This window comes from Eulemur rufifrons, chromosome 4, assembly GCF_041146395.1.
Source record: "Eulemur rufifrons isolate Redbay chromosome 4, OSU_ERuf_1, whole genome shotgun sequence".
Lineage (NCBI taxonomy): Eukaryota > Metazoa > Chordata > Mammalia > Primates > Lemuridae > Eulemur > Eulemur rufifrons.
In genome coordinates this window covers 59,242,258-59,268,553 of record NC_090986.1, presented here as the reverse complement: position 1 = coordinate 59,268,553, position 26,296 = coordinate 59,242,258, and the positions used below count along the sequence as shown (strand labels likewise).

Here is a 26,296-nt window from a genome sequence, read left to right as displayed (position 1 = left end):
TTTATAGAAGGTTTCTCTTCTAGTTCAGTCAGAACTAGAAAGATATTTTAAACTTGAAGAGTAGACTGCATAAACGTGAGGGTAGTGGTAATGATATTTTCATCAGTTTTAGAAATTAGTGTATCCTATCTATTTTTGTGCATTTATATTCATGTATCTTGGCCAGAGATATTAGGGATATTTGAGAAAATTAATTATCCAGAAGCAAATATTTTCATCTTTATTCATAAAAGAAAATTTACCCAAAAAAAGCATAATGAGGTGTATCTGTAGATTTCACCTTGGCAAAGACTGTGGCTGCTTTGTCTCAATTTTACCTTAGTATATAGCGCAGGACCTTAGAACTGAATATTAAGTCTAGATGTAGGTTCTGGTCTAGTTAAGAAGTTAACATACAACATGGGGACATTTTAAATCAGAGGGGAAAGAAAGAATGACCTGATATCCATTTGGTGGGGGAGAGAAAAGAAAGTTAGACTTTACCTTAATCATGCTCCAGAATATCAAAGTAAATCCAAATGGATTAAAAAATGTAATATAACAAATGAAACCATTTTAAAAAACTGTAAAAGGTTGAATATTTGATTTTAAAGTAACAAAGGATTTTCTATGGATAAAAATTAGGAGAAAAGTACAAAAGGGGCCGGGCGTGGTGGCTCACGCCTGTAATCCTAGCACTCTGGGAGGCCGAGGCGGGAGGATCCTTTGAGCTCAGACGTTTGAGACCAGCCTGAGCAAGAGTGAGACCCTGTCTCTACTAAAAAAAATAGAAAGAAATTAGCTGGACAACTAAAAGTATATATTAAAAATTAGGCACGGTGGCGCATGCCTGCAGTCTCAGCTACTGGGAAGGCTGAGGCAGGAGGATTGCTTGAGCCCAGGAGTTTGAGGTTGCTTGTGAGCTAGCCTGACACCATGGCACTCTAGCCTGGGCAACAGAGTGAGTCTCTGTCTCAAAAAAAAAAAAAAAAAGAAAAGAAAGAAAAGTACAAAAGGATAAAGGTAGATTAACTTTGGTAACAAATATTGAAAACTTCTTTATGCCAAAAAACAATATAACTGAAATAAATAGATGACAAATGGCTAAAACTATTTACAATTTATATGGTAGATAAAGGGTTAATATTTCTGATTTATATGGAGAGCTCTTACCAATTAGTAACAACCTTAAATGGGCAAGGAATTTAAACAATCTTGTTAATAAATGAAAACCTTATTAAATATCCAGTAAGGATGACCAAGAAAGAGATTTTGTTTATTGAACAAATGCTATTTTCACCTGTCATATTGAAAAGATGGCAAAAGATAATAAACAAAAAGACGATAACTTTGTGGCATAGATTTAGGACCAAAAGAATAGAAATTGGGCGGACATTTTTGTCATAGCACCAAAAAAGCTCTGGGTGTGATTATATTTGTGGGTGGTATACAGAGTCTTATAGATGACCAAAACACATAAAAATAGAGACTAGAAAGGGAATGAAGAATTGTGAGTTTCTGTTTTCTATCCTTTGGAAAAACTAGACCAGGAACATTGTTTTAGGGACTCATGCTAGAGGCTAGCTGTAGCTGGGTGAAAGAACACAAGGTTGTTTGGAAACTGAATAAAATTGCAGTTACCTTTAGTGGTAAATGTAACCATGGTAATCAAAATAAATAATAGCTCAGTTATTGAGTGCTTGCTATATGCTAAGCCCTGTGACAGTTTTTTAAAAACTTAATTTTGAGTTATTTTTGGACTTACAAAAAAGTTACAAAAGTCGTAGAAAGAGTTCCCTCATCCTGCATCCCCTAACATTAACATCTTATGTAACCATTGTACTTTTATTAAGAACAGGAACTCAAGGCTGGTCACAGTATTATTACCTAAACCTAGACCTTATTTGTCTTTCACCAGTTTCGTACGAGTGTTCTTTTTCTGTTGCAGGGTCCTATCTAGAATCTCACATTTCATTTAGGACTTATTTCTCCTTAGTCTCTGCCAGTCTGTAACAGTTCCTGTCCTTCCTTGTCTCTGGTAACTACTTTGACACTTTCAAAGAGTACTGGTTAGGTATTTTGTAGAATGTCCCTCAATTTTAGTTTATGTGATGTTTTCTCATGACTGGGATGAGGTAATATATTTTTGTCAAGAATACCGCAAAAGTGGCATTTTCTTCTTCTTAGTGCATCATACTGAAGTAATAGGTTTTTGTTAAAGAACATACATTATTTATTTGATTCTCATAATAGAAAAGGAAAACTGAAGTTAGGTTAAATTAAATGACTTGCCTAAGGTCATACATCAAGTGGCAGAGCTCCTGTTTGATAACATTGGCTGACAATACCTAATTTTTGTGTTGTTCTCTATTTTTTTAATTATATGTATTCATTCATTTATTTATAGGCAGAGTCTTACTCTGTCACCCCCCTACAATATAGTGGTGTCATCATAGCTTACTGCAACCTTAAACTCCTGGGCTCAAGCAATCCTCCTGCCTCAGCCTCCCGAGTAGCTGGGACTACAGGTGCACACCACCACTCCCAGCTAGTTTTTCTATTTTCTCGTAGAGATGGGGTCTCACTGGTGCTGAGGCTGGTTTCAAACTCCTGGCCTCAAGCAATCCTCCCCCCTTGGCCTCCCAAAGCTAGGGTTACAGGCTTCAGCCACCATGCCCGGCCTATTTTTTAGAGAACATTTTTCTCATGTATTCACTTTTTTTGTTCAGAGCAAACCAATGAATGTTTTTTGGTGAATCTAGACTTCTCCTTTATCAATAAGGGAATTGGATTAATCAGATTAGAAGTTTCTGATCATTGCTGACTATGATCTAGACATAGACAGGCTCCTTCCTGAAAAACAGAACTGGTGTGAAAGGGGTCCAGAAAGCAAGCCTTGTCTTGAAAAGCAGATTTTCTATTTGCATGTTTTTCCCCCCTCCCTTTATCTCTTGACTTACTGAACCTTTACCAAGGTGTTAGCAGGTTTGGTTTCTTCTTAGGCCTCTTTCCTGGGCTCATAGTTGACTGTCTTCCTGTGTCTTCACATGGTCTTCCCCTTGTACCTATCTGTGTCCATATTTCTTGTTAGAGGGATACTAGCCATATTAGATTAGGGCCTACCTGAATGACCGCATTCTAATTTAATTATCTCTGTAAAGGCTCTATTGCCAAATACACTCAACATTCTGAGGTACTGGGGGTTAGCACTTCAATATGGGAATGTGGGCAAGGGGACACAGTTAAAGAATATTAACATTCCTTGATATTATAAGGACACTTTCCCCTTTTGGAGGGTAGCAGTCAAGTCTGTGGATGCCACCCCAGAAGGAGGAGCTGTCATATCCCCTTCTCTTCTGCTTTCCATTTCAACCAGTAAAGGCGGTTAATACTGTAAGAAAAAAAATAACAATTAAATGAATAACTAAAGTCACCTCCCACTATGATATGAACTCTAGCACTGAGTAAGCAAATATTAGACAAGAAGTTTCTCTATGGTGGTATTTCAATTAACAAATGTGAATACACTTGAGCCTTTTGCTACTAATAAAGGAACACACCATCACAAATGAAAAATAGTCTTGCCAAAAAAAATTACATTGGAATTTGATTAAGCCTCTAGATCTGGCTACCAGTATAGAGGAAAATGTAGAAAAATGTGATGTGTTAAATTGCAAAACTTAGGTAAAAATTCTAACAAAGCCTAATTTCTTCAACAAATAAACTACAGGGTAAAAAATAGCTAGAGATGGAGGGTGCCATAGAAATGAAAAGAAACTCAGGCATGTCAATTGCAATGTGCAGACTTTATTTGAAAACAAAAAACTGTCCACTCCTCCTTTCTACCACCACTAGTTATGATTTTTGAGACAATTGGTCATTTGAATGCTGGTTGGCCATTTAATATTAAGGAAATACTGATTTTGCTTGTGTGTATGTGTGATACTGGCATTGTGATTATGTTTTCAAAACAGCCCTTATCTTTTAGACAGATGTTGTGAAATGTTTACTACTGAAATGTCAAGATGTTGAGAATTTGCATCAAAATAATATGCGGGTGGGGGAGTGCATGCAAATATAGATAAAACAAGATTGGCCATGAGTTGATAATTGTTGGAGTTGAGTGGTGAATAATACCTAGGAGTTTATCATGTTATTCTATTTACATTTCAATAAGTTTAAAATTCCCCAAAATAATTATTTTTAGAAAATCTAGTATTTCCCAACTTTGACCTAGAAATAATGAGCAATCTGGTAGCAGCAAACATCCGTGGTATCCAAATTGTGGCCTCTAGAGACACTTTCCCCTTTTGGAGGGTAGCAGCCAAGTCCGTGGACGCCACCCCAGAAGCAGGAGCTATCATATCCCCTCCTCTTCCACTTTCCATTGCAACCAGTAAAGGCTGCTAATACCATAAGAAAAAAAAATAACGAATAAATAAAGTCACCTCCTACTAAAGATATCAGGATACCTGAGACAAATGACTGATTCTGGGCTTGCAGCAGGAAATGTACAATAATAGCCTGTAAAACCTTGTCATCCCAAGAGGCCAGGAAATTATCAAAGATTACTCAGGTCATGTCTAAAGGAACCAGCTTTAGTTCCCAAAGATGGGATATTTAGAGCATCATTTAGAATTATAATTGTCAATTGGAGTACATCAAATATGTCCAAATCTTTGTATTCACAGTGATACAGAAAAACCAACTCATTGATCACTATGGAAGATGCTAGAAGCCCATTTATTATTCTGAAAACCATTAATTAGTGAAAAAAGAATCAAGCATTTAATTTGCCTTTTTGTATGAACTGTAGCCCAGGGTAACCTGGTAGATGATAAACGAAAGTTCTTTATAGAGAATTCTAGCTAATAAATGCTGGAGGAATGATAGGATTAGAATTATCACCATTTTGGAACCCCTAAGGAACTACAGGATCTAGGCAACTAATGACTGCTAAAGGCATTAGGTGAAAGGCTGACAGAGAATCTTAGAATGGGTAGATCCTGCTGATAACACCTTAACACAGTTCTCAGTCTTAATACTGAAAGCAGACTACCAGACTTTATAGCATTATGTCTGGAGGCACACAGAGTGACACAAACACTACCTTTGAGATGTCTTTGTCAAAAAAACTGTGGATTTGATCAAACCACCAGTTTACAGGAAATGCATGGGGGAGGCATTATGGTAAGTGACACTACAGAGGTATAATCAGCAAAATCTAAAGTGTGGGAAACTATAGATGACCCTATTTTTTCTAAGGTAAACAGCAAAAAAAGAAAAAAAAAAAGAGGGAGGAAATACATGTCATCAAATATAATGTATGGACTTTGTTTGGGTCCTGATTTGAACAAACTTTTTAAAAACTTGAGACACTAGAGAAAATTTCATTAACTGGATGTCTAATGTAGAAATAATTTTTTAAAGATGTGATCGTGACGATGTTTTTTAGAGATAAATACTGTAATATTTACAGTTGAATGGTGTGCTGTTTGGGGTTCACTTTAAAATAATTCAATGTATGTGTGTATTGGTCTAGGGAAGTGCAGACGAATGAAGACCAACTATTATTGTTAATTATTGAATCTGGGCCCTAGATACATGGGATTTGTTTTTTGATTCTACTTTTGTGTATGTTTGACATTTTCTATAATAAAAAGCTTAACGAAAAAGTGGTTTGCAGTTCTGCTTGTTGTTTTCTTCTTAGAAATACCCCCCAGCATCTTGCAGGAATTTTTTTTTTTTTAACTAAAAAATAGGCAATTACTTAATAGTCAGATTCAGTATAATTTAATATGTTGATAGTTTATCCATATATAAACTCAAATATTAAGTGATGTACCCTGGTTCAAGAGATCAGTAGTGTATGAATTTCAGAGCAACAAATGTCTTGTAGGTAATTTTATTTTTGTTCTTTGAATGTGTTATAGTTGAAGCTTCTTGTCATGATGAGGATGAGACGATTGAAACTATTGAGGCTGCTGAGGCACTCCTCAATATGGATTCTCCTGACCCTATGCTGGATGAGAAGCGAAGTGAGTGGTGATGACTGTTCATCTTTATGTACTTTGTTAAGTTATTCTTGCCATCTCTCTGTAGTAGATGGTAAATATCAAGAGATTAGAGACTGTCTTATATTAAATTTGGGAAATGAAGCCTTTAGGAAAAAAAGTCATTTATGAGTTATCGAATAGATTTATGCAGAATTTTTTTCTCTTAACCTCATTGGTGAAAATATTTGGGTATTTAGGGTCCAAACTGTTACAATTTAGTCATTTCTATAGACATTCATCAGTGAATAGGGAAAAATATATTGAAAATTTCACTAACACCTCATGGCATAAAATTTACTACTATATTACTGAATTGTTTTTAAATTCATGTTCTGCTTTGGGCTTTTCTGATAGGGAAGCAGTCAAACTCATAAAATTGATTATTACTAAATCAATTCAAGATATTTGTTGAATATTTACTGTATGCATAGTAGTACATTAGGCAATAACAATATACAAATGAGCAGATGTTCATTTCCTCATGCTGACAGTTTAATTTTGAAGACACTTATGTAAATAACTGCAAAAGCCAAAAATAAAGGCCATGACAGTGATAGCAAAGTGTTCTGTAAGTAGTGAGTATTTAGAGAGAACATCAGAGACAGGCTTTATTGGGGGAGTGTTTTGACTTGGGCTGTAGTTGACAAATAAGCTTAGAATTGGTAGAGGAGATAGGAAAGGGTATTCAAGCTGGAGAGAAAGACACAGACCAAAGACAAAAAGCTAAAGACACAGACCTGTTTAAAAAAAAAAAAAAAAAGAAAAATATTTGAGATAGAAATGTTTTGGTATAACTGAAGTATAAGCTTCATAGTATGTGGGAAATGAGATCGGAAAGGTAGGCTTAGTCTAGATTGTGGACGCTTTGCATGCTATAGAATTGGGTTGTTCTTACTTTTTTCCTGCCTATTAACTATGGGAAAATATGCCATTTTATTTTTCTTTCTGATTTTTAGGGTGTAAAGTTTTTGTATAGAGGAATATGGTCAGATCAGACTTAGGTTTCAGAGGATAACTCTAGCAACAATGTGAAGGATGGAGAGAAGAGACAGGATAAACTGGTGATAGGAAGTCAAGAAAGACGCTGAAAATAGTCCAGTCAACCCTGGGCTGATTTAGAGTACTTAATTTAGGAAAGAGGAAATAAAAATCAGGGAATAGATTTTATTTCTAGTTTCATCTTCATAGAAACAGGACAGGACATTATTTTATGAAATTGTTTGGGTTTATAGTGCACAGTTAATTATAATTAGTTCATTTTATTTCCGTTAGATAATAATATATTTAGTTCATCTGAAGATGACATTGTTGTTGCCCCGGTCACCCATGTATCCGTCACATTAGATGGGATTCCTGAAGTGATGGAAACTCAGCAGGTGCAGGAGAAATATGCAGACTCACCTGGAGCCTCATCACCAGAACAGCCTAAGAGAAAGAAAGGTAAGTGGTCAACTTGTTCAGGGCAAACAGTCACGTCTTCATGTGGAATCTAGATGTAATTTTTATTCAAGGATATTTCTACACCAGCTAAAACTTATGTAAGAAAAAAGTTTGAGGGCACAAAACATAAATTAAGAGGTTTTCTTCATAGTGGGGTTATTTTTTAAATTAAATTATTCTATGCATTTAAAATATTTGGTCTATCCCATAGAAAAGGGATTTTCCAGCTTTTTAAAGCCTCAAATTTTTATCTAAACCTTTTTATCCAAATTCATAAAGCACTTGGGGATAAGGGCAGGTCAGCTACCTCCCAAGGAAAGCCACTAGTTTATACTGGTGATTCCAGTGTAAGATTCTGGTTGGAAAAATATAATGAGTTGAAAACCAAGTAAGTAATTGGAGAGGAAGCTGTTAGAATGTGTTAAATGAGAACTTTTAACTTTTCACAAATTGGGACCACACTTCTAAAGTCTGATACTCATTCCATTTTCATTGCCTTCTGATTCTATTCCTGCTTGTTTAGTATTTTGAGTTTAATATCTGGTTAATGGTATCACCAGCCACCTGGTAACCCAAGTTCCCATGAAAGTAAGGGAAATTCCAAGAGCCAAAAATGAAGAGGAAAGTAAAAATAGTAAGCGTGAGCTGACACTGCAGCAGCTGGGAAGGGCTGAGAGGGATATATCAAGGGGCTTGGTTTTATTGCCCACATAGAGGAAGCAGCTTGGTCCTGGGCTTATGCAAGATGGGGTATTGGACAGAGACCTTAGCACATAACTGAGACCCCTGGTGGGCTATATTCCCAGGGGAGAAACATCTACCCAGTGGCACAGACAGATGTTAAGGAAGCTTGTATTTCTCAACCAGGTCTCTGAGTGGAGAAATTATTCTTAATCTTATTATTATTTTTTTTTTTTTTGAGACAGGGTCTCACTCTGTTGCCCGGGCTAGAGTGAGTGCCGTGGCATCAGCCTAGCTCACAGCAACCTCAAATTCCTGGACTTAAGCGATCCTACTGCCTCAGCCTCCCAAGTAGCTGGGACTACAGGCATACGCCACCATGCCCGGCTAATTTTTTCTATATATATCTTTAGTTGGCCAGATAATTTCTTTCTATTTTTAGTAGAGACGAGGTCTCGCTCTTGCTCAGGCTGGTCTCGAACTCCTCACCTCGAGCGATCCACCCACCTCGGCCTCCCAGAGTGCTAGGATTACAGGCATGAGCCACCGCGCCCGGCCCTTAATCTTATTCTTAATTCTTATTCTTAAGAATTCATAATTTTAGGCCTGTGTTACCCTAGGTTTGCAGTTAGATTTAAAACTATTGCTGATATTAGGAATTCCCAGCCAAGTAATTAACATAAAAGTGGCCCCAGGATGGTAGTAACTTTGGGATACCAGGCAGAAGAAGCTCTTGTAAAATTGCTCTGGTGGGTTACACATTCAACCTAGGACACACATACTTCCTCAGATAAAGCCTTGTTGAAGGTAAATTCACATTTCAGTGTCAGAGAATACATGAAGAAGACACTTCCTGATGAGAAGCAACAGCCATAGAAAGCCCTAGGGTTAATGCTCTAAGAACCATAGGCAATAGAATTATCAAACAGAAGCTTTAAATGAATGGGATTATAACTTTTAAAGCAAAATAATAAAAAAACATGGTCAAAGAATAAGGCTATTAAAAAAGACCAGGTGGAACTTCCTCTTCTCGTCAAGGTGGAATAACGGAACATGAATTTATCCTCCCACCTGAAACAACTAAAAACACAGACAAAACATATGAATCAATGGTACTGAGGAAATTGGACATCAGTCAACAAAAGCGAGTGATCCCTGAGAGACGGGAAACAAATGAGGTGAACCCTGTGATTGCCCCACCTTAGTGGAGGGAGAAACTTTTTTGGGAAAATAGTTTGTCAGTTTCTTAAAAAAAAAAATATTTTCTTCAATTTAATAAAACAAGATGATAAAAGTTTTTTGTTGTTCATGTTGTTTTTGCTCAGTTGCTGAGATAGAGTGCAGTGGCATCATCATAGCTTACTGCAACCTCAAACTCCTGGCCTCAAGCAATTCTCCTGCCTCAGCTTCCCGAGTAGCTGGGACTATAGGTGCATGCCACCATGCCCTGCTAATTTTTTTATTTCTAGTAGAGATGGGGTCTCACTATGTTGCTCAGGCTGGCCTTAAACAATCATCCTGCCTCAGCCTCCCAAAGTGCTAGGATTACAGGCGTGAACCAGCATACCCGGCCTTAAAAAATTTAATGTATACTTAACACGTGACCCAGCCATTTCACTACTGAGTAGTTACCCAAAAGAAATGAAACGATATATGGAAAAACTTGTGCATGAACGTTCTTAGCCACCTTACTTGCAATTGCCCCAAACTGAAAGCAATCCAAATGTCCATCAACTGATGATTGGATAAAGAAATATGTGGTATATACAATAAAATACCACTCAGCAATTAAACAGAATATATGCTATTGATACATACAGCAAAAATGGGTGAATCTCAACATAATTATGCCAAGGGAAAGAAGCCAGACAGAAAAGAATATGCTTCTACTGTTGACCCTCAAATAATGGGGAGGGTACCTACCCCCTGTGCAGTCAAAAACCTGTGTATAACTTTTGACTTCCCAAAAACTTAACTAATAGTCACTTGTTAACTGAAAACTTTACTGATAACATCAACAACCGATTAACACGTATTTTATGTCATTTATTATATCCTATATTCTTGCAACAAAGTAAGCTAAAGAAAAGAAAATCACAAGGGAGAAGAAAATGGGAATAAAGAAAATGTTATCTACCAGGAAAAGTAGAAAAACAGCATAAAATAAGATGGTAGAAGGTTACCAAAGTCTTGGCTTTCAATTATCATGAACACAGTCAGCCAGAGAAATCTGCTGCATGGGTGGGTTCTCTGAAGGGGTCTGCAGTGATGAATTGAGATGCCTGCCTGACTAGTATATGTTTGGCAGTAGCAAAAGGGGCCTGAAGAGTGGCCTTTTGATCCCTTTCTCCCTTAACTTTCATTCACCCAAGTGACTTTAGAAATGCTTTCCTATTCAGTTTTTGGGGATGGGTTGTTAACTAACCTTGTGATTTTTAGCTCTAGCATTCTAAGTTACTGCCCTATATTATATTAACCCAGAATTCACCATTGTGATCTAGACCAGAGAGTCAGCCTCAAGAATCTTGGTTTAGGAGGTAGTAACTAAAATATTCTTTGTTTCTTACATACAGAATGGTTATCTCTTCAGACAGCATGATCATCTCAACCTAAATACAAGGCAACGCTGCTACCAAGCTGTGGTTAGAGAAGATCACAAGGCTTTAGAATAGCGGATTGACCCAAATAGGGCTGTTGGGATGGACTTATTTAGAGATTGATGATGGATAACTAGGAAGTTTGCTGTGAATTGAAAGAGATACAAAAAAACTAAGATGTTTAAAAATACACAGGAGCCAGGCCCTGTGGTATGTGCCTATAGTCCCAGCTACTTGGGAGGCTGAGGCAGGAAGATCACTTGAGCGCAGTTCTGGGCTGTAGTGTGTTCTGCCCATCAGGTGTATGCACTAAGTTCAGCATAAATATGGTGACGACCTGGGAGCAGGGGACCACCGGATTGCCTAAGGGGAGGGGTAAACTGGCTCAGGTTGCAAATGGAGTGGGTCAAAACTCTTGTACTGATTAGTAGTGGGATTGTGCCTGTGAATAGCCACTGCAGTGCAGCCTGGGCAACATAGCAAGACCCCATCTCTAAAAAATAGTTAAATAAGTAAAATGCACAGGAAAAATGTGGTTCACCAAAATTTTGCCTCACGTATTTTTCTGTATTTCTAGAGTTTGGGGAACTTTCTGATATTTGGGAACTAACTGTATGCAAGCATGTGTTTACAGAGAGAAAAGCTAGAAATCCACTTCTCCTTCCTTAAAAAGTTTATATAACCAACGGACAGACCTCTATGATCTGTATTTTCAGCCTAAATTCTGTCAGTGTCAAGAGTATTCTCCAAAATTTTAAGAAAGAACTATCAGTATAATTACCTCAAAGGCAAGATACAATATTTTTAATTTAACCTCATTTTTACATATATAAGCTAAATTATTTCTTACATAAGTGTTGTTTGTGATCTAACCCTACATTAATGTTCAATTTTTACTGAAGTTTTCCTTTTAGTAAACAGCATTTTAGGAGACCTGTATATGCGACCCTTGTAGAAAGCATTTGGCACTTGAAATTTAGGATAAATTACAAATAGCTGAATTGTCCATTCTCTCTCACTTTTGAAGGCAAATACTTATGCAGAGCTGTTCTTATTTCAGGGAGAAAAACTAAACCGCCACGACCAGATTCCCCAGCCACTACGCCAAATATATCTGTAAAGAAGAAAAACAAAGATGGGAAGGGTAAGTACTACTGTAATTTCCCTATAATACTTACTGGTCAAATAACCTTCAGATTGTTTTAAAAGTAGCAGTCCTCCAACCGTTTTGGCACCAGGGACTGGTTTCATGGAAGACCATTTTTCCGTGGATGGGGGGGCAAGGGGGGATGGTTTCAGGATGATTCAAGCACGTTGCATTTTTTGTACAGTGAGACCTCTCTGCTAATGATAATCTGTATTTGCAGCCCTCCCCAGCACTAGCAACACTTCCTCACCTCCACCTCAGATCATCAGGCATCATATTCTCATAAGGAGCACGCAACCTAGATCCCTCTCATGCGCAGTTTACAGTAGGGTTCACGCTCCTGTGAGAATCTAATGCCGCCACGGGTCTGACAGGAGGCAGAGCTCAGGCAGTGATGTGAGCAATGGGGAGCAGCTGTAAATACAGATGAAGGTTTGCTTGCTCACCCTCCGCTCACCTCCTGCTGTGCAGCCTGGTTTCTAACAGGCCACAGACCAGTGCCGGGCTCAGCTTCATAGCATCTGCATGTTACAAGTAGAAACCACCAGCTTTCTTGATATGTTGAAATGGATCTTACTGCTGCCACATGCTTATTAGATACAGTTGCCAATTTCTGTAAAGAAACTAGGAAGGCAGGGCACAGTGGCTCACACCTATAATCCTAGCACTTGGGAGGCCAAGGTGGGAGGATTGCCTGAGGCCAGGAGTTCAAAACCAGCCTGGGCAATAGTGAGACGCCATGACTTTAAAAAAATTAAAAAATTAGTCAAACATGATAGTACGCACCTGTAGTCCCAGCTACTCAGGAGGCTGAGGCAGGAGGATCTCTTGAGTCTGGAGTTTGAGGTTGCAGTGTGCCGTTGCACTCTAACCCAGACAACAGAGTGGGAGACCTTGTCTCAAAAACAAAACAGAAAAAAAAAAAAAAGAAACTGGTAATAAAGTAACCAAAGAAATTATTTTGAGTGACTATCACCTGTTAAAATAATCCATTCCTTTCATTTAATAATGAGGCTCTTTGAAGAGCTCAGCCAGGTTAGATTTTCAGTTCATACCACTTTATTACATTGTCTTGGAGTTCAAGTATTTTCATAACTCTTGCCCACATTTGAAAACACTGTTATGGCTGATCTGCTGGTTCTAATACAGAAAGAATAACTATTGAAAGGTTTTATATAATGCTTTCATGTTTCTTCTATGTGATAGTTTTTAAAGAGGCAGAAAAAAATTATCTCAAAGTACGTTCTCTCTAAATTATCAAAATCTGACAAGATTTCTTTGTTCAGACATCTTTGTGGGACTAAAAAGATTTTTCTTAGACCTTAAAAATTATGACCATTATATCACCATTAACTAACTGAACTATATCACCAATACTAACTGAATTATGTAATATTTTTGTATAACTATAGATGGAACTTTTAGGACTTTTATTGTGTTTCATTGTATCTTTTACATGAAATTTTGGTCATTTAAAAAGAAATTGTTTTTGTTTCAGGAAACACAATTTATCTTTGGGAGTTTTTACTGGCACTGCTCCAGGACAAAGCCACCTGTCCTAAATATATCAAATGGACCCAGCGGGAGAAAGGCATTTTTAAGTTGGTAGATTCTAAAGCAGTGTCCCGGTTGTGGGGGAAGCACAAAAACAAACCTGATATGAATTATGAGACCATGGGACGAGCACTCAGGTATGTGAAGTTTTTATAGTTTATTGTGTTAAGAATATCATTTCATAAATACCAAAAAATAGGTAACTTTAAAAATTAAGGGATTAAAGAAATGGTGAATTTTATTTATCAAAGTACCAAAACCACAATACTTACAGAAGTCAGTGTGCATTTAAATTGAAATCTTATTCCAATCTGGGAAAATAATTTCCTTCCCCCCCCCCCAAAAAAAATAACTTCATTGCAAACAACAGATATCTTACTTACAAAGCGATCAGAGAACCAGGCGAGGTGGCAAGGTAGTCCCAGCACTTTGGCAGGCTAAGTCGGGAGGATCACTTGAGCCCAGGAATTTGACGTTGCAGTGAGCTATGATCGAGCCACTGCACTCCAGCTTGGGGGATAGAGCAAGACCTTGTCTCTTACAAAAAAAGTAAAAAAAAAAAAAGGGGGACGGATCAGAAAATGTCTATCATCAGTTGTCAATAGGCCATCAGGTTCATATGTTTTAAGGTATTAAACTTAAATTCAGCAAAGTACCAATAGTGGTAATGCAGGTACTTAGTAAGAGGTGAAATAAATTAATACTTCAAGAATACTAGACAGTGAAAATTTTGAACCATTTTATTTTTTCAGTTCTTTTTTAGAGACAGTGTCTCACTCTGTCACCCAGACTAGAACGCAATGGTGTGATCATAGCTTACTGCATCCTCCAACTCCTAGGCTCAGGTGATCTTCCTGCCTCAGCCTCCTGAGTAGCTGTTAGCTGGGACTACTGGCACATGCCACCACACCCAGCTAATTTTTAAATTTTTTGTAGGGATGAGTTCTCACTGTGTTGCCCAGGCTGGTCTCAAATTCTTGGGCTTAAGTGATTCTACCCCCTAGGACTCTCAAAGTGCTGGGATTATTGGTATGAGCCACCATATCTAGCCCCATTTTATTCTTAAGCTCATTTTTAGTTTGTTTTTCTATGATAGTGCCATTTATTCTTCAAGGTATGCATGTATTTGAGAAAGATTTACTAGAAATAGGAATGATCTGAATGAGTTTTAGGGTACGTATAATTTGGCAATCTTACAGTAGAACTAGTTATAGTTTTTAGTTTTTTTAATTTATCCTTTTTAGGTTCTTAATTTTATAAAAATTGATGACAAAATTTGGATTATTTTTATTGCACATCATTAAATCTTTTTTTTTTACATCATTAAATCTTATACACAAAACTGAATTAAGTTTACTGAATCAAATTTAAACTGGTAGGAACGTTGATAGGAAGCTATGGAGGGGGAAAAAAGTTGCTTAAGGTTTGTAGGAGATTTGATTATCCCGGCAAGTTAGCAGAAGGGTAGAGGAAGGAAGAAAAGTGAAGGCAGAGGATTCCACAGACTTTATCAAAAGTCCCCTCAATAGAATTGGTTTTAGATTTAGTTGATAATAAGGACTTTTCTCTATCTGTGCATAAATGTATATATATCTTATATAAAATAACTGTCCTTCATTTAGAAATTCTTTTCTCACTTGTTTGATCCCAACTTTTAAATTTTCTTTATCATTAGGAAAATTTGATTTGTTGAATATTATTTTTTGTTTGATTGAATAAAATATTGACAAAATTGTCTGCTTTGAATAGGTACTATTACCAAAGGGGTATTCTGGCAAAAGTGGAAGGTCAGCGCCTGGTGTATCAGTTTAAAGAAATGCCAAAAGATCTCATATATATAGATGATGAGGATCCAAGTTCCAGTGTAGAATCTTCGGATCCATCACTATCCTCAACAACCACTTCAAGTAGGAACCAAGCAAGCCGGTCAAGAGTACCTTCGAGTCCAGGGATAAAAGGAGGAGCCACTACAGTTCTAAAACCAGGGAATTCCAAAGCTACAAAACCCAAAGATCCTGTGGAAGTTGCACAGCCGTCAGAAGTTTTGAGGACAGTGCAACCCTCACAGCCTCCATATCCTACCCAGCTCTTCCGGACTGTTCATGTCGTACAGCCAGTACAAGCTGTCCCAGAAGGAGAAGCACCCATAACCAGTAGCATGCAGGATGAAACATTAAATTCTTCCGTTCAGAGTATTAGGTAAGAAAACTAAAGCTGACGGTACATATCACTACATGATGTTTCTGACTAGAGACATTGTTTAAGTGTGTAGATTCATCTGATGACATGGGCTTTATTTTTATTTTATCAGGGGAGAAAAAAGATTCAGAAGTGAAAATAAAAATAGATTTCAAGCTAGAACTCGTGGTCAACAGATCGTTTCAGGAGCAATATATATTACATTAGTCCTCTGATTATATCAATGATTCTTTACTTTTCAGCCTTGATATTATTGACATTATTCTATCAATTTAAGTCTAGTCTACTATACCTTCATATAACTGGATTGATCTATTTAAGGAGTGATTTAAATGTGAGAAAATCCAGAGACTGGTTTCATATCCTCATTCAAATCAAGTCAAAAGCTATACAAATTCAACATAAATTGACATATTATGACAGTAAGAGTGCACTGAGTTTCAGGAAATAAATGTTATTCCTTGGGAAGATCTTATCTTGGAACAGTTCTAAAGTTCAAACAGGTAGGGAGGCCAAGAATCTAAAGTCTTGGTTTTCAGGCTTTTAGAGTGGCAGAAGTTGGAAAAGTAGCTGTGTTAGTTTACCCAAATCAGATTTGCCTCAGAGCCCCAGGAAAGATGCTAAACAACAAATTGACCAAGAGAACCCTGCATGCTTTGGGTCCGGTCTTCTGTAGAAATTTGGGACTTGTCTCAGCTGATTTAGAATAGGGGCAAGAAAGGAAGGCAGAAAATTGGATGGATATTTGCAGCACCCTCTTTTTCTGTTTATATTGTCATTCATGTCTAAAACACTAATTATAATAAAATACGAGCCCTTCTAAAGCCAATAAAAATGATTCTTTGGTTATTTTCATTAGCAGACTTCAGTCCTACATTTTTATATTCCAGAATGTAAATGCAAAGATTTTGTTCAACTGATCTTGAAGTAAGTTATATTACCTAGAATCAAGACCAACTTGGATGATTCGGTCGTCTTTGTATAGTCAATTTAAACTCTTTGACACTGTGAATATCTATCTCTTTTAAGTCTTCAGATGATTTGCAAGTGGAGTGCCAAGATGACTTTTTTTCATTTTTATTTGGATTGTTACTAAAGGAGTGCAGGTTGAGTATTCCTTATCCAAAATGCTTCGGACCAGAAGTGTTTCAGTTTTCAGATTGTTTCAGATTTTGGAATATTTGCATTATACTTAACTCTGGTTGAGCATCCCAAATCTGAAATGCTCCTGTGAGCATTTCCTTTGAATGTCATGTTGGTGCTCAAAAGGTTTTGGATTTTACAGTATTTCAGATTTCAGATTTTTGGGTTTGGGATGCTAAACTGGTACTTATTTAGCTGTCACTCTATTTTCCTATTAATGTTTTATTTTCTTTTAGGCCCTATTGGTTATGTGTGATGACTGTCTAGTTGAGAGTGGGTGGTTCCTCCCATTGGTTTCTAGGCTGTTTGTTGTGTTTATTTGTGTTGATAGGAGATACACAATAGCCAGTTAGTCACTGAAACCCCCTTCTGGGAGTGTTCAGTGGAATTTTTTAGCATCTGTATTCAAAAGTGCCTTTTTAGACTATAAGAATAAGAAACAAAACAAAAAACACTTCTAGTTTTGAAAGTTACTAAATTGTAGATATTGTATTGGATACTGTAGTACTCTGATTATCAGTTTCTGATTAATACCCAATGCCAGATATTAAAACATTGTAAGACTTGCCAGAAAAGTTCAAAGCTACACTCCCTCCCATTGGCTTTTCAACTGTCCTTGGTGTACCTTTCAGAATCTTCATTTCCAGGGTCCTGGAGAGTTCCATGGACTCTGCCTGCTTCTAATTTTTTTTTTTTTCAGACCAACCTATATATTTATGTTACTAGGTGTCATTTTCCTAAAGTAGCTTTGTTATGTTGCCTTCTTGCTGCTTTTGTTAGATCCATGTTGCACAAAGAGTGCAGTCCAATTTCTGTAGCCTCAGCTGCCAGCTCTCACCCTCTACTAATACTTCTTTCCTTACTCTCAGATAAAGCTGACTAAGCCTTGCCTGTTTCTCAGTCTGTTACACAAACCTGGTGTTTCAGTGTATAGTAATGCATGTCTCTTCCTATATATTTAAGACCCATGTTTTATTCAATGTCATTTTCCTAGCACCTAACATTGTATGTAATGTGTCAGATATGTTTATATTTATAGAATTTATTTTGAAGTAGTGTCTATATTCATTCTCATCTCCTCTTAGGGTAATGAGTTCTCTAAGTGGACTACTTAATATAATGAAGAAATACAAAATTTAACTTTTTCAAACTTAAAAACATACATTCTTATTATAGTAAATCATTCCTATATTTATATGCTTATATGTATACACATATTCTTAATCACTTTTTAAAAAGTTCTTCTCTTACTTGGTTAGATCTTTTATTTTTCTCCTTAAAATTCTAGCTACCATCATCATCATCATCATCATCATCAAGCAGTTAACCCTTTAATAGAATGCATTTTATTCCCTGAAATTACTAGATGTGGAAAGGCAAAAGCTAATAAATAGAAACAGTCTCTGAAGACTTACAGCTGCTGAATATAATTGCTCAGGTTTTGCTATGGTCTTGTTCCTTTCCATTGTATAGAAAGAAAGAAAAAAATGTTAAATTTCAAGCAAATTGTTCAAGCAAACATCACTCTGAAATTTTAACATATTATTAGAATAGTTTTTTATTCGATGAATTTCTGGTTTAGTTATTTTTTGTTTGCATTTTTATGATTATCCAACCTTTTATTATAAAAATAAGTGTCAATCTATACTCGTAAGAATAGAGACATTATCCTAAATAACCATATTATCACTCCTAAGAAAATTAACAGTAGTTTGGCTATATCTTTCTTTATTTTATTACTACTTATTAATCAAATCAGAGGCCTTTTAAAGAATTTTTTTGCAGGCCAGGCGCTGTGTCTCACACCTATAATCCTAGCACTTTGGGAGGCTGAGGCAGGAGAATCACTTGAGGCCAGGAATTCGAGACCAGCAAAGGCAATATAGTGAGACTCTGTCTCTACAAAAAATTTTTAAAAATTAGCTGGGCGTGGTGGCACACATTAATGTCCCCCTTTTATAGACAAAGAAACTGAAGCAAGGATAGGCCAAGGAGTTTGGTCACATCTAGTAAGTGGTGGAGATAGTGTTTTAATGCAAGCAGTTTAGCCCAAAGCAGTGAGGTTAATGAATTGCCTCACTGCCTACTGATTTACATAATTCACATGAATTATCAGTTATTTACAATAAGGCAGCAACATAATTTTTTTCCTTTGCTCATTTCTTTTCATCTCACATAACTGCATGTATCTACATTGAATCAATTAAACTTTTCTTAATAGACTCATGGTATGTGTGCTCAGTTTTTTTACAAATTTTAATTTGACTCCAGCTTCATGTTAGTCAAAGAAACAACAAAAATAAACCTGTCTACGTGGGTTTTCTGTGATCAAAAAAAAAAAAAAAAAAAAACAAATCTCTAGTAAAGTATTTTCTGAAAATTGTCCCTTGGTAAACTTGGAAGTCCATTAACCAACCATAACTTTTTTCTCTAGAATACTTTTTAAAGTACTAATAGTTTGTCTTAGGATATTTTAAATAAATTATCCTCTAAAAATGTATGACGTGTAGGTTGTTACCTTACAAGCAGTGTAATGGAGTAGGAAGAATGTAGGCACAACCTTCCAGCTCTCCAACCTTCCTACTTACTAGATAATATTTAACCTTACAGGTGGTTGAGACAATTAAAGGATACTTTTTACACTTAAGTAGATCTTCAACAAAAGCTTAATATTATGTTGTGTATCTTTCTTAACCTTAGAAATTTTGATGAATAATAAATTACCAATATCCTACCAGTTATTTACAAGCAGCTAAGCAGATTTTTAATAAGTAATCAGCTATAACATAGTCTGTTATGTAATATAATCAGATAGATACAACTGACGGTTTAATCATTAACTAAGAAAAAAAAATTTAAAGTCCTGTGGTTGGGGAAGGCTTCATAATTTTTTTCTTTAATCTCTATGTTTTTATTAGTGAAAATTGTTCTAGAATTTGTACAGATAAGCCAGTATATTTACATTGTAGATGTTGTAGGTAAGTCTGTATATTTTCTGACAGATGGCAGTCGGATATCTGAGGCAAAGGACATCTTTTTCTAATTTGAACAAAAGCATGGAAGGCCTAGTGGTGTCCCTGATTAGCAATATGGAAAATTTCCAAGTACATTATTCCTTGTGCCACACCTTAGAAGGAAAGAGGGGAGAGGTGTGTATTAAAGAGTTTTAACTGCCCATGGTATAAGGATATCGTAGTAAATATTCATTGTTAGCTGAAGTTATTCAGGACATAAGAGGCGGCAGTACGTTGTAATGAGTAGCCACGTAGGCTCTGCAGTCAGCTGGCCTCTCCTTATCTAACTGGTCATCTGATGCAAGCTGTTCAACCTCCTTTGCATTAGTTTTCTCATATGTATAAAATAGGGATAATATTTATAGGGCAGCAAGGTTATACATATTTATATATACAATCTGAGTGCTGACTATTATGCAATGTACTATTTTATCCATATGTACATGTAAGTAAACTCTTTGCATGGGAAGCCCTTGGAGTTTTTTAAATTTTTTTTTTTTTTTTTTTTGAGACAGAGTCTCACTTTGTTGCCCAGGCTAGAGTGAGTGCCGTGGCGTCAGCCTAGCTCACAGCAACCTCAAACTCCTGCGCTCAAGCAATCCTCCTGCCTCAGCCTCCCGAGTAGCTGGGACTACAGGCATGCGCCACTATGCCCGGCTAATTTTTTCTATATATATATTTTTAGTTGTCCATATAATTTTTTTCTATTTTTAGTAGAGACAGGGTCTCGCTCTTGCTCAGGCTGGTCTCGAACTCCTGACCTTGAGCGATCCACCCGCCTCGGCCTCCCAGAGTGCTAGGATTACAGGCGTGAGCCACCGCGCCCGGCCGGAGTTTTTTAAATTTAAAAATGGTATCTGGCTGTAGGGTCAGATATCATACCCAGATTCATATTTCACCCAAGATACCCTGAGGTAGGCAGGAGAAGAAGAGAGGCACAGTGTATTTTGGAAGAACTCCCCAGCTCCCATGGTGATTCTATTTCCTCCCTACTCATCCCTGCCTGCCCAGTAATTTTAGCACATCTGGCCTTTATTCCTAGCCATACCCTGTCTACCTATTAAATCTTCATTACCCAACTCATGATGCTCTCTTCTAGCTCTGTCCTTCAAGAGTGGACTGTAGCCTGTAGACCGATGCTCACAGTGGTGACTTGAGAAGCAGCATCCTATGTGAATGGGCGGGCTCTAGTCATCCTGTGTCATCCCACTTCCTCTGTACTTAACCTGAGTTGCATTGGATCTTCGTTTCATCTTTCCACCTAGCCAGTTTGTTTTCTCCTCTAGAATTCCATTTCTCATATGTGAGAAACAGGCCACATAACTATAACTTACTAAAATTTAGCTTTAATAATCCGTAATGTATAACATTTGGTTTATGGGGACTAATCTAGCTGTTAGCCATCTGAAGTAGCAATCAAGTATCTTTTAAAAAATACACAATTCAGAGGAAATAGTTGAGATCCAGATGCTGAGATTTTTCAACTGCATTTGTTTTATGCTGTATTAACAATGGCCATAACTATAAATTTCACAGCTGTGAACTTCTAAAGTTAGATTAACTCATAATATTTGTGTAACTTTTTCTTCGATAAGTGGTATTAACAACCTTACATAAACTGGATTTTGTGCTAAAGGATTTTAAAAGTTAAATTGTAGCTTTATGAGGCCGGGCGCGGTGGCTCACGCCTGTAATCCTAGCACTCTGGGAGGCCGAGGCGGGTGGATCACTCAAGGTCAGAAGTTCGAGACCAGCCTGAGCAAGAGTGAGACCCCGTCTCTACTAAAAATAGAAAGAAATTATATGGACAACTAAAATATATATATACAAAAAATTAGCCGGGCATGGTGGCGCATGCCTGTAGTCCCAGCTACTCGGGAGGCTGAGGCAGTAGGATCGCTTAAGTCCAGGAGTTTGAAGTTGCTGTGAGCTAGACTGACGCCATGGCACTCACTCTAGCCCGGGCAACAAAGCGAGACTCTGTCTCAAAAAAAAAAAAAAAAAAAAAAAAAAAAAATTGTAGCTTTATGACTAATATTTGTGAAAATTGTTTGAGCCTAGAAAACTGCTAAAACATGCTTCTATTCGCGTTTGCCAAAGCTTGGCCTTATTTTCTCTGCCAGCCTAAGAACCCTCACAAGTTAATTATAATTATGACTTGTTTTATGTAAATATGATATGAACTGTGAGCTATTAATTTTTCTAAGAATTCTTTCACACGTATGTACAATTAAGACAGATTTTTTTTTTTAATTGAGCATTTTTCCTCTTTATCTCCCACCCTCCCTCCCCCCAAGACAGAGTCTCCTTCTGTTGGCCCAGGTAGAGTGCAGTGATGTCATCATAGCTCACTGCAAACTCCTGGGCTCAAGCGATCCTCCCGCCTTGGCCTCCCAGAGTGCTAGGATTACAGGTGTGAGCCACTGAGCACAGCCTGTTTTTCCTCTTTATATGTAAAAAGTCTGGTTGAAAACAATTATATGAAGTTTGGTAAATGTTGTGGATGAGGATGTTGATGACATTATCCCTCAAATATTAAAATAGCAAGAGTGATTCAAACGGATTTGCTTTTAAATTCCTAATTTTCTTTCTTGCAGCTCATACATAACTTCCTTGCTAAGCATTTTGATATCCTTCTTCCCCAACAAAATTAGTTCCCTGTTTGTAAATACTAATGTGGCAGTAGGTACAGACATTTTTTCCATAGCATCACCAGGTGGTATCTTAGTTAATGGCCAGAGAGTTTTGTGCTAGGCATCTCTGTAATACATGGTCGGGCACGATGTTGGTTATGTTGTGTTGAAAATAGGGGAAGTAGCATTTGAAATGTATAAGTCGTATTTTGTCAGAATGACTTCTCAAGTGTTAAAGTTTTAAATGATGTAGAGTATGCTAATTTTCTCATTTTAATTTCATAATCTCAATAGGACTATACAGGCTCCAACCCAAGTTCCAGTGGTCGTGTCTCCTGGGAATCAGCAGTTGCACACGGTAACACTCCAGACGGTGCCACTCACAACGGTTATAGCCAGCACGGATCCATCAGCAGGTGCTGGATCTCAGAAATTTATTTTGCAAGCCATTCCATCATCACAGCCCATGACAGTACTGAAAGAAAATGTCATGCTACAGTCACAGAAGCCGGGCTCTCCTCCTTCGATTGTCTTTAGCCCTGCCCACGTACAGCAGGTTCTTACGAGCAACGTCCAGTCCATTTGCAATGGAACCGTCAGTGTGGCTTCATCTCCATCCTTCAGTGCTACTACACCTGTGGTGACCTTTTCTCCTCGCAGTTCACAACTGGTTGCTCACCCACCTGGCACTGTAATCACTTCAGTTATCAAAGCTCAAGAAACAAAAACTCTTATACAGGAGGCAGAGAAAAAGGAGGTTGAAGATCATTTGAAAGAGGACACTGAGAAAACTGAGCAACAGCCACAGCCTTATGTGATGGTGGTGTCCAGTTCCAATGGATTTCCTTCTCAGGTAGCTGTGAAACAAAATGAACTGCTGGAACCCAACTCTTTTTAGTTAATATACCAAAGGTTATGAACGATAGTTTGCCTAACTATCTGGTTGATTCTGAGATAAATTCTACAGAGGTTTCCAATTTTTGTAATTGTTAAACACAATTTAGAGTTAATTCTGACTTTGTTAGGTGAGGGAGAAAAACTCAAGTGTTTCTCTTTGTTTTCTAAATGTTTCAGAATTCAGTTGTGAAGGAACAGGCATTTTATACTATGAAGATGTTCTTTTGAGATTATTTTTCAGTTGCTATATCATAAGCATTTTTTAAATTTCTTTCCTAATTTTAGATTGTATTAGCTTTTCTGATTCTTTTGTAAATACAATCCTTAAAAATAAGGCAGCAGGAAATTTATATAGGAACTATTTTCATTCCATTTGTGTAAGTTAAGTCTTGACTCTTTCAAATGTAAGAAACCTATTTTATGCATAATTAAAATTATGATGTCACTTAGGTTGACTTTAGTTGGCTGCACTGTATAATGAACTATGAATATGTAAAGTAACATTAAAAATTGAAATATGCCCATGATATGGCTGAACCTGTTTCAGAAGCAGGATGGTATAAAAGCATCAGCCTAAGAGTGGCACTCCAACTAACTAGGGCAAACCACTTCATTTTGGGGGGCCTTAGTTCTTCTCATAAAAGAAAGGGATGCATTGGACTGGACTAGATGATCTCCAAATTCCCTTCTAGTTCTAAATTTTTTATTCTGACACCTGTATTTTAAAGTTATGTCAGTTAAACATTAAACATTATCAGGTTATTTCCTAATATAAGAATAGCTAAAATATTGCAGAAAAAATGTGACCCCCAAAAATTCATTCTCCTGTTTTCAGTAATATCTACCATAAATTCTTCCTAGTTTGTTCATTAACTCTTTAGATCACTATGCATTGTGGTCTATTAGTAAACTTACATTACTGAGTGCTAAATAATGTACTGCTATTCTAAGAGAGTCAAGGCTCTTTCTTAAGGGCCAAGAAAGCAACTTGAGCCTTGGGCTAATCTGGCTGAGTATTCAGTTGTTATAAAAGCATAATTGCTTTATATTTTCAATAATTTCTTATTGGGGGTAGAGGGGGCAATTGCATACAAAGATAACATATATATCCAAGTTTCTGAAATGAAATAGTTTTTAGATTACTTTTCCAACTGTAAATAATGTACATTTAATGTCACAAGAAAAATTGTTTTCTGCAATTTTCTAGTATAGCAAAGAAAAATTTTTGTAGATGAAAAAAATCATTATGTTTAGAGGTCTAATGTTATATGTTTTCATATTACAGAGTGAATTTGTATTTAAACAAAAATTTAAATTTTGGAATCCTCTAAACATTTTTGTATCTTTAATTGGTTTATTATTAAATAAATCATGTAAAAATTCTCAATGTTTCTGTTTTCAGGCAAATGTTTCTTAAAGAATAAGGATATAGAGAATGTCTTTAGTATTTGCAGTGTTACTAAATGTTTACATAACAAACTCCATTGGAATTGTAGGATGTCATCTCTCACTTTTCCTTTCTACCATGCCAGATGGTTGTTTCTAGACATCACACAATGATGTCTAAATTCCAAAAATTAGAAAATAAAATGTTCTCAGCAATATTATTAAACACACTTTTTAAAAAGATTTCTAATTAGAAACTATTAATATGTCAGTTAGTTGTTGGACTTGGAAAACATAGAAAAATACAAGAAAATATGCATGGCTGTAATCCTAGCACTCTAGGAGGCCAAGGCAGGAGGGTCACTTGAGGTCGGGAGTTTGAGACCAGCCTGAACAAGAGTAAGGCCCCATCTCTACTAAAAATAGAAAAAAATTAGCTAGGTGTGGTGGTGTATGCCTGTAGTCCCAGCTACTTGGAGGCTGAGGAAGGAGGATCGCTTGAGCCCAGGAGTTTGAGGTTGCTCCAGTTAGCTGTGATGACACCACTGCACTCTAGCTAGGGTGACAGAGTGAGATCCTGTCTCAAAAAAAAAAAAAAAAAAAGGAAAGAAAGAAAAAAGAAAAGAAAAATCTCTGTAATCTGATAACTTTATACCCAGAAATATCTTTGACTTATTGATTTTTCTCACATCTATTAATATTCTTCCAAAATGTGATTTTTAAAGGTAATGTAGTATTATATTAGTACCCCATAATCCAGTTAAATAAAACCTTTTAACTAGGTAAGTTTTGTAGCTTTTCACTACAGAAATAGTGAATATACACTCTCAGTTCATTTGTTTAGTTGCTGCTATAACAGAATATCTGAGACTGGGTGATTTATAATGAGAATTTTATTTGCTCAGAGTTCTGGAGACTGGAAAGTCCAATATCAAGGCACCAGTAAGTCTGACAATTCTGATTCCAAATCATGCCTTAATACTGCATCCAAAGCTTCACCTTCACATGGGAGAAGACAGAAGGACAAAGAGAAAGCCCATTCTCAAAAGCCATTTTATTTTATTTTATTTTATTTTTTTAAGGCTGGTTATGTGAAGTAGTGAGAGTGGAGAAGGAACAAAGGAATCTGTAACTGGTGGTGATCAATTAGTTGTAAATACCACTGCACTAGGACCAACCCCATAGTGCTTTTATTAAGGCATTAAACTTACCCATGAAGGTGGGGTACTCATGGCCTAATCACCTCTTAAAGGCTCCATCTCCCTTGGCACTTAAATTTCAACATGAGTTTTTGAGGGGACATTCAAACCATAGCATACAGTATGTAGTGGTTTTTTAAAAATTAAGCCTCTTTCAGTATTTTATATCAATTATCCTTATCATGGGGATATTAGATAAACTATATAATAATGAGTAACTCCATTTAGATTTAGTTTTATTTTCTTTTTACTTTAAAAAGTATAGCATACGAATTTTTAGAGATACCTCTACTTAAGGTTACTGGAACAGTGTACAATTACCGTGAACACTGAAATTGTAAAGGTAGAAGAAACCTAAAATTCATGTAGTA

The 26,296-nt window shown here is 36.7% G+C and overlaps 1 protein-coding gene across 1 annotated transcript in view; it reads left to right on the top strand.

The window, feature by feature from the left end:
• ELF1 (E74 like ETS transcription factor 1) overlaps positions 1–24,482 on the top strand; it is a 103,243-nt gene extending 78,761 nt beyond the window's left edge. Inside the window, exons 4-9 of the mRNA XM_069467670.1 lie at positions 5,913–6,017; positions 7,308–7,475; positions 11,814–11,897; positions 13,399–13,591; positions 15,204–15,653; positions 22,738–24,482. Coding sequence (XP_069323771.1) covers positions 5,913–6,017; positions 7,308–7,475; positions 11,814–11,897; positions 13,399–13,591; positions 15,204–15,653; positions 22,738–23,341 — 1,604 coding nt within the window. The 3' untranslated portion in view covers positions 23,342–24,482. The remainder of the gene's footprint in view (positions 1–5,912; positions 6,018–7,307; positions 7,476–11,813; positions 11,898–13,398; positions 13,592–15,203; positions 15,654–22,737) is intronic.
• Positions 24,483–26,296: the final 1,814 nt, after the last annotated feature.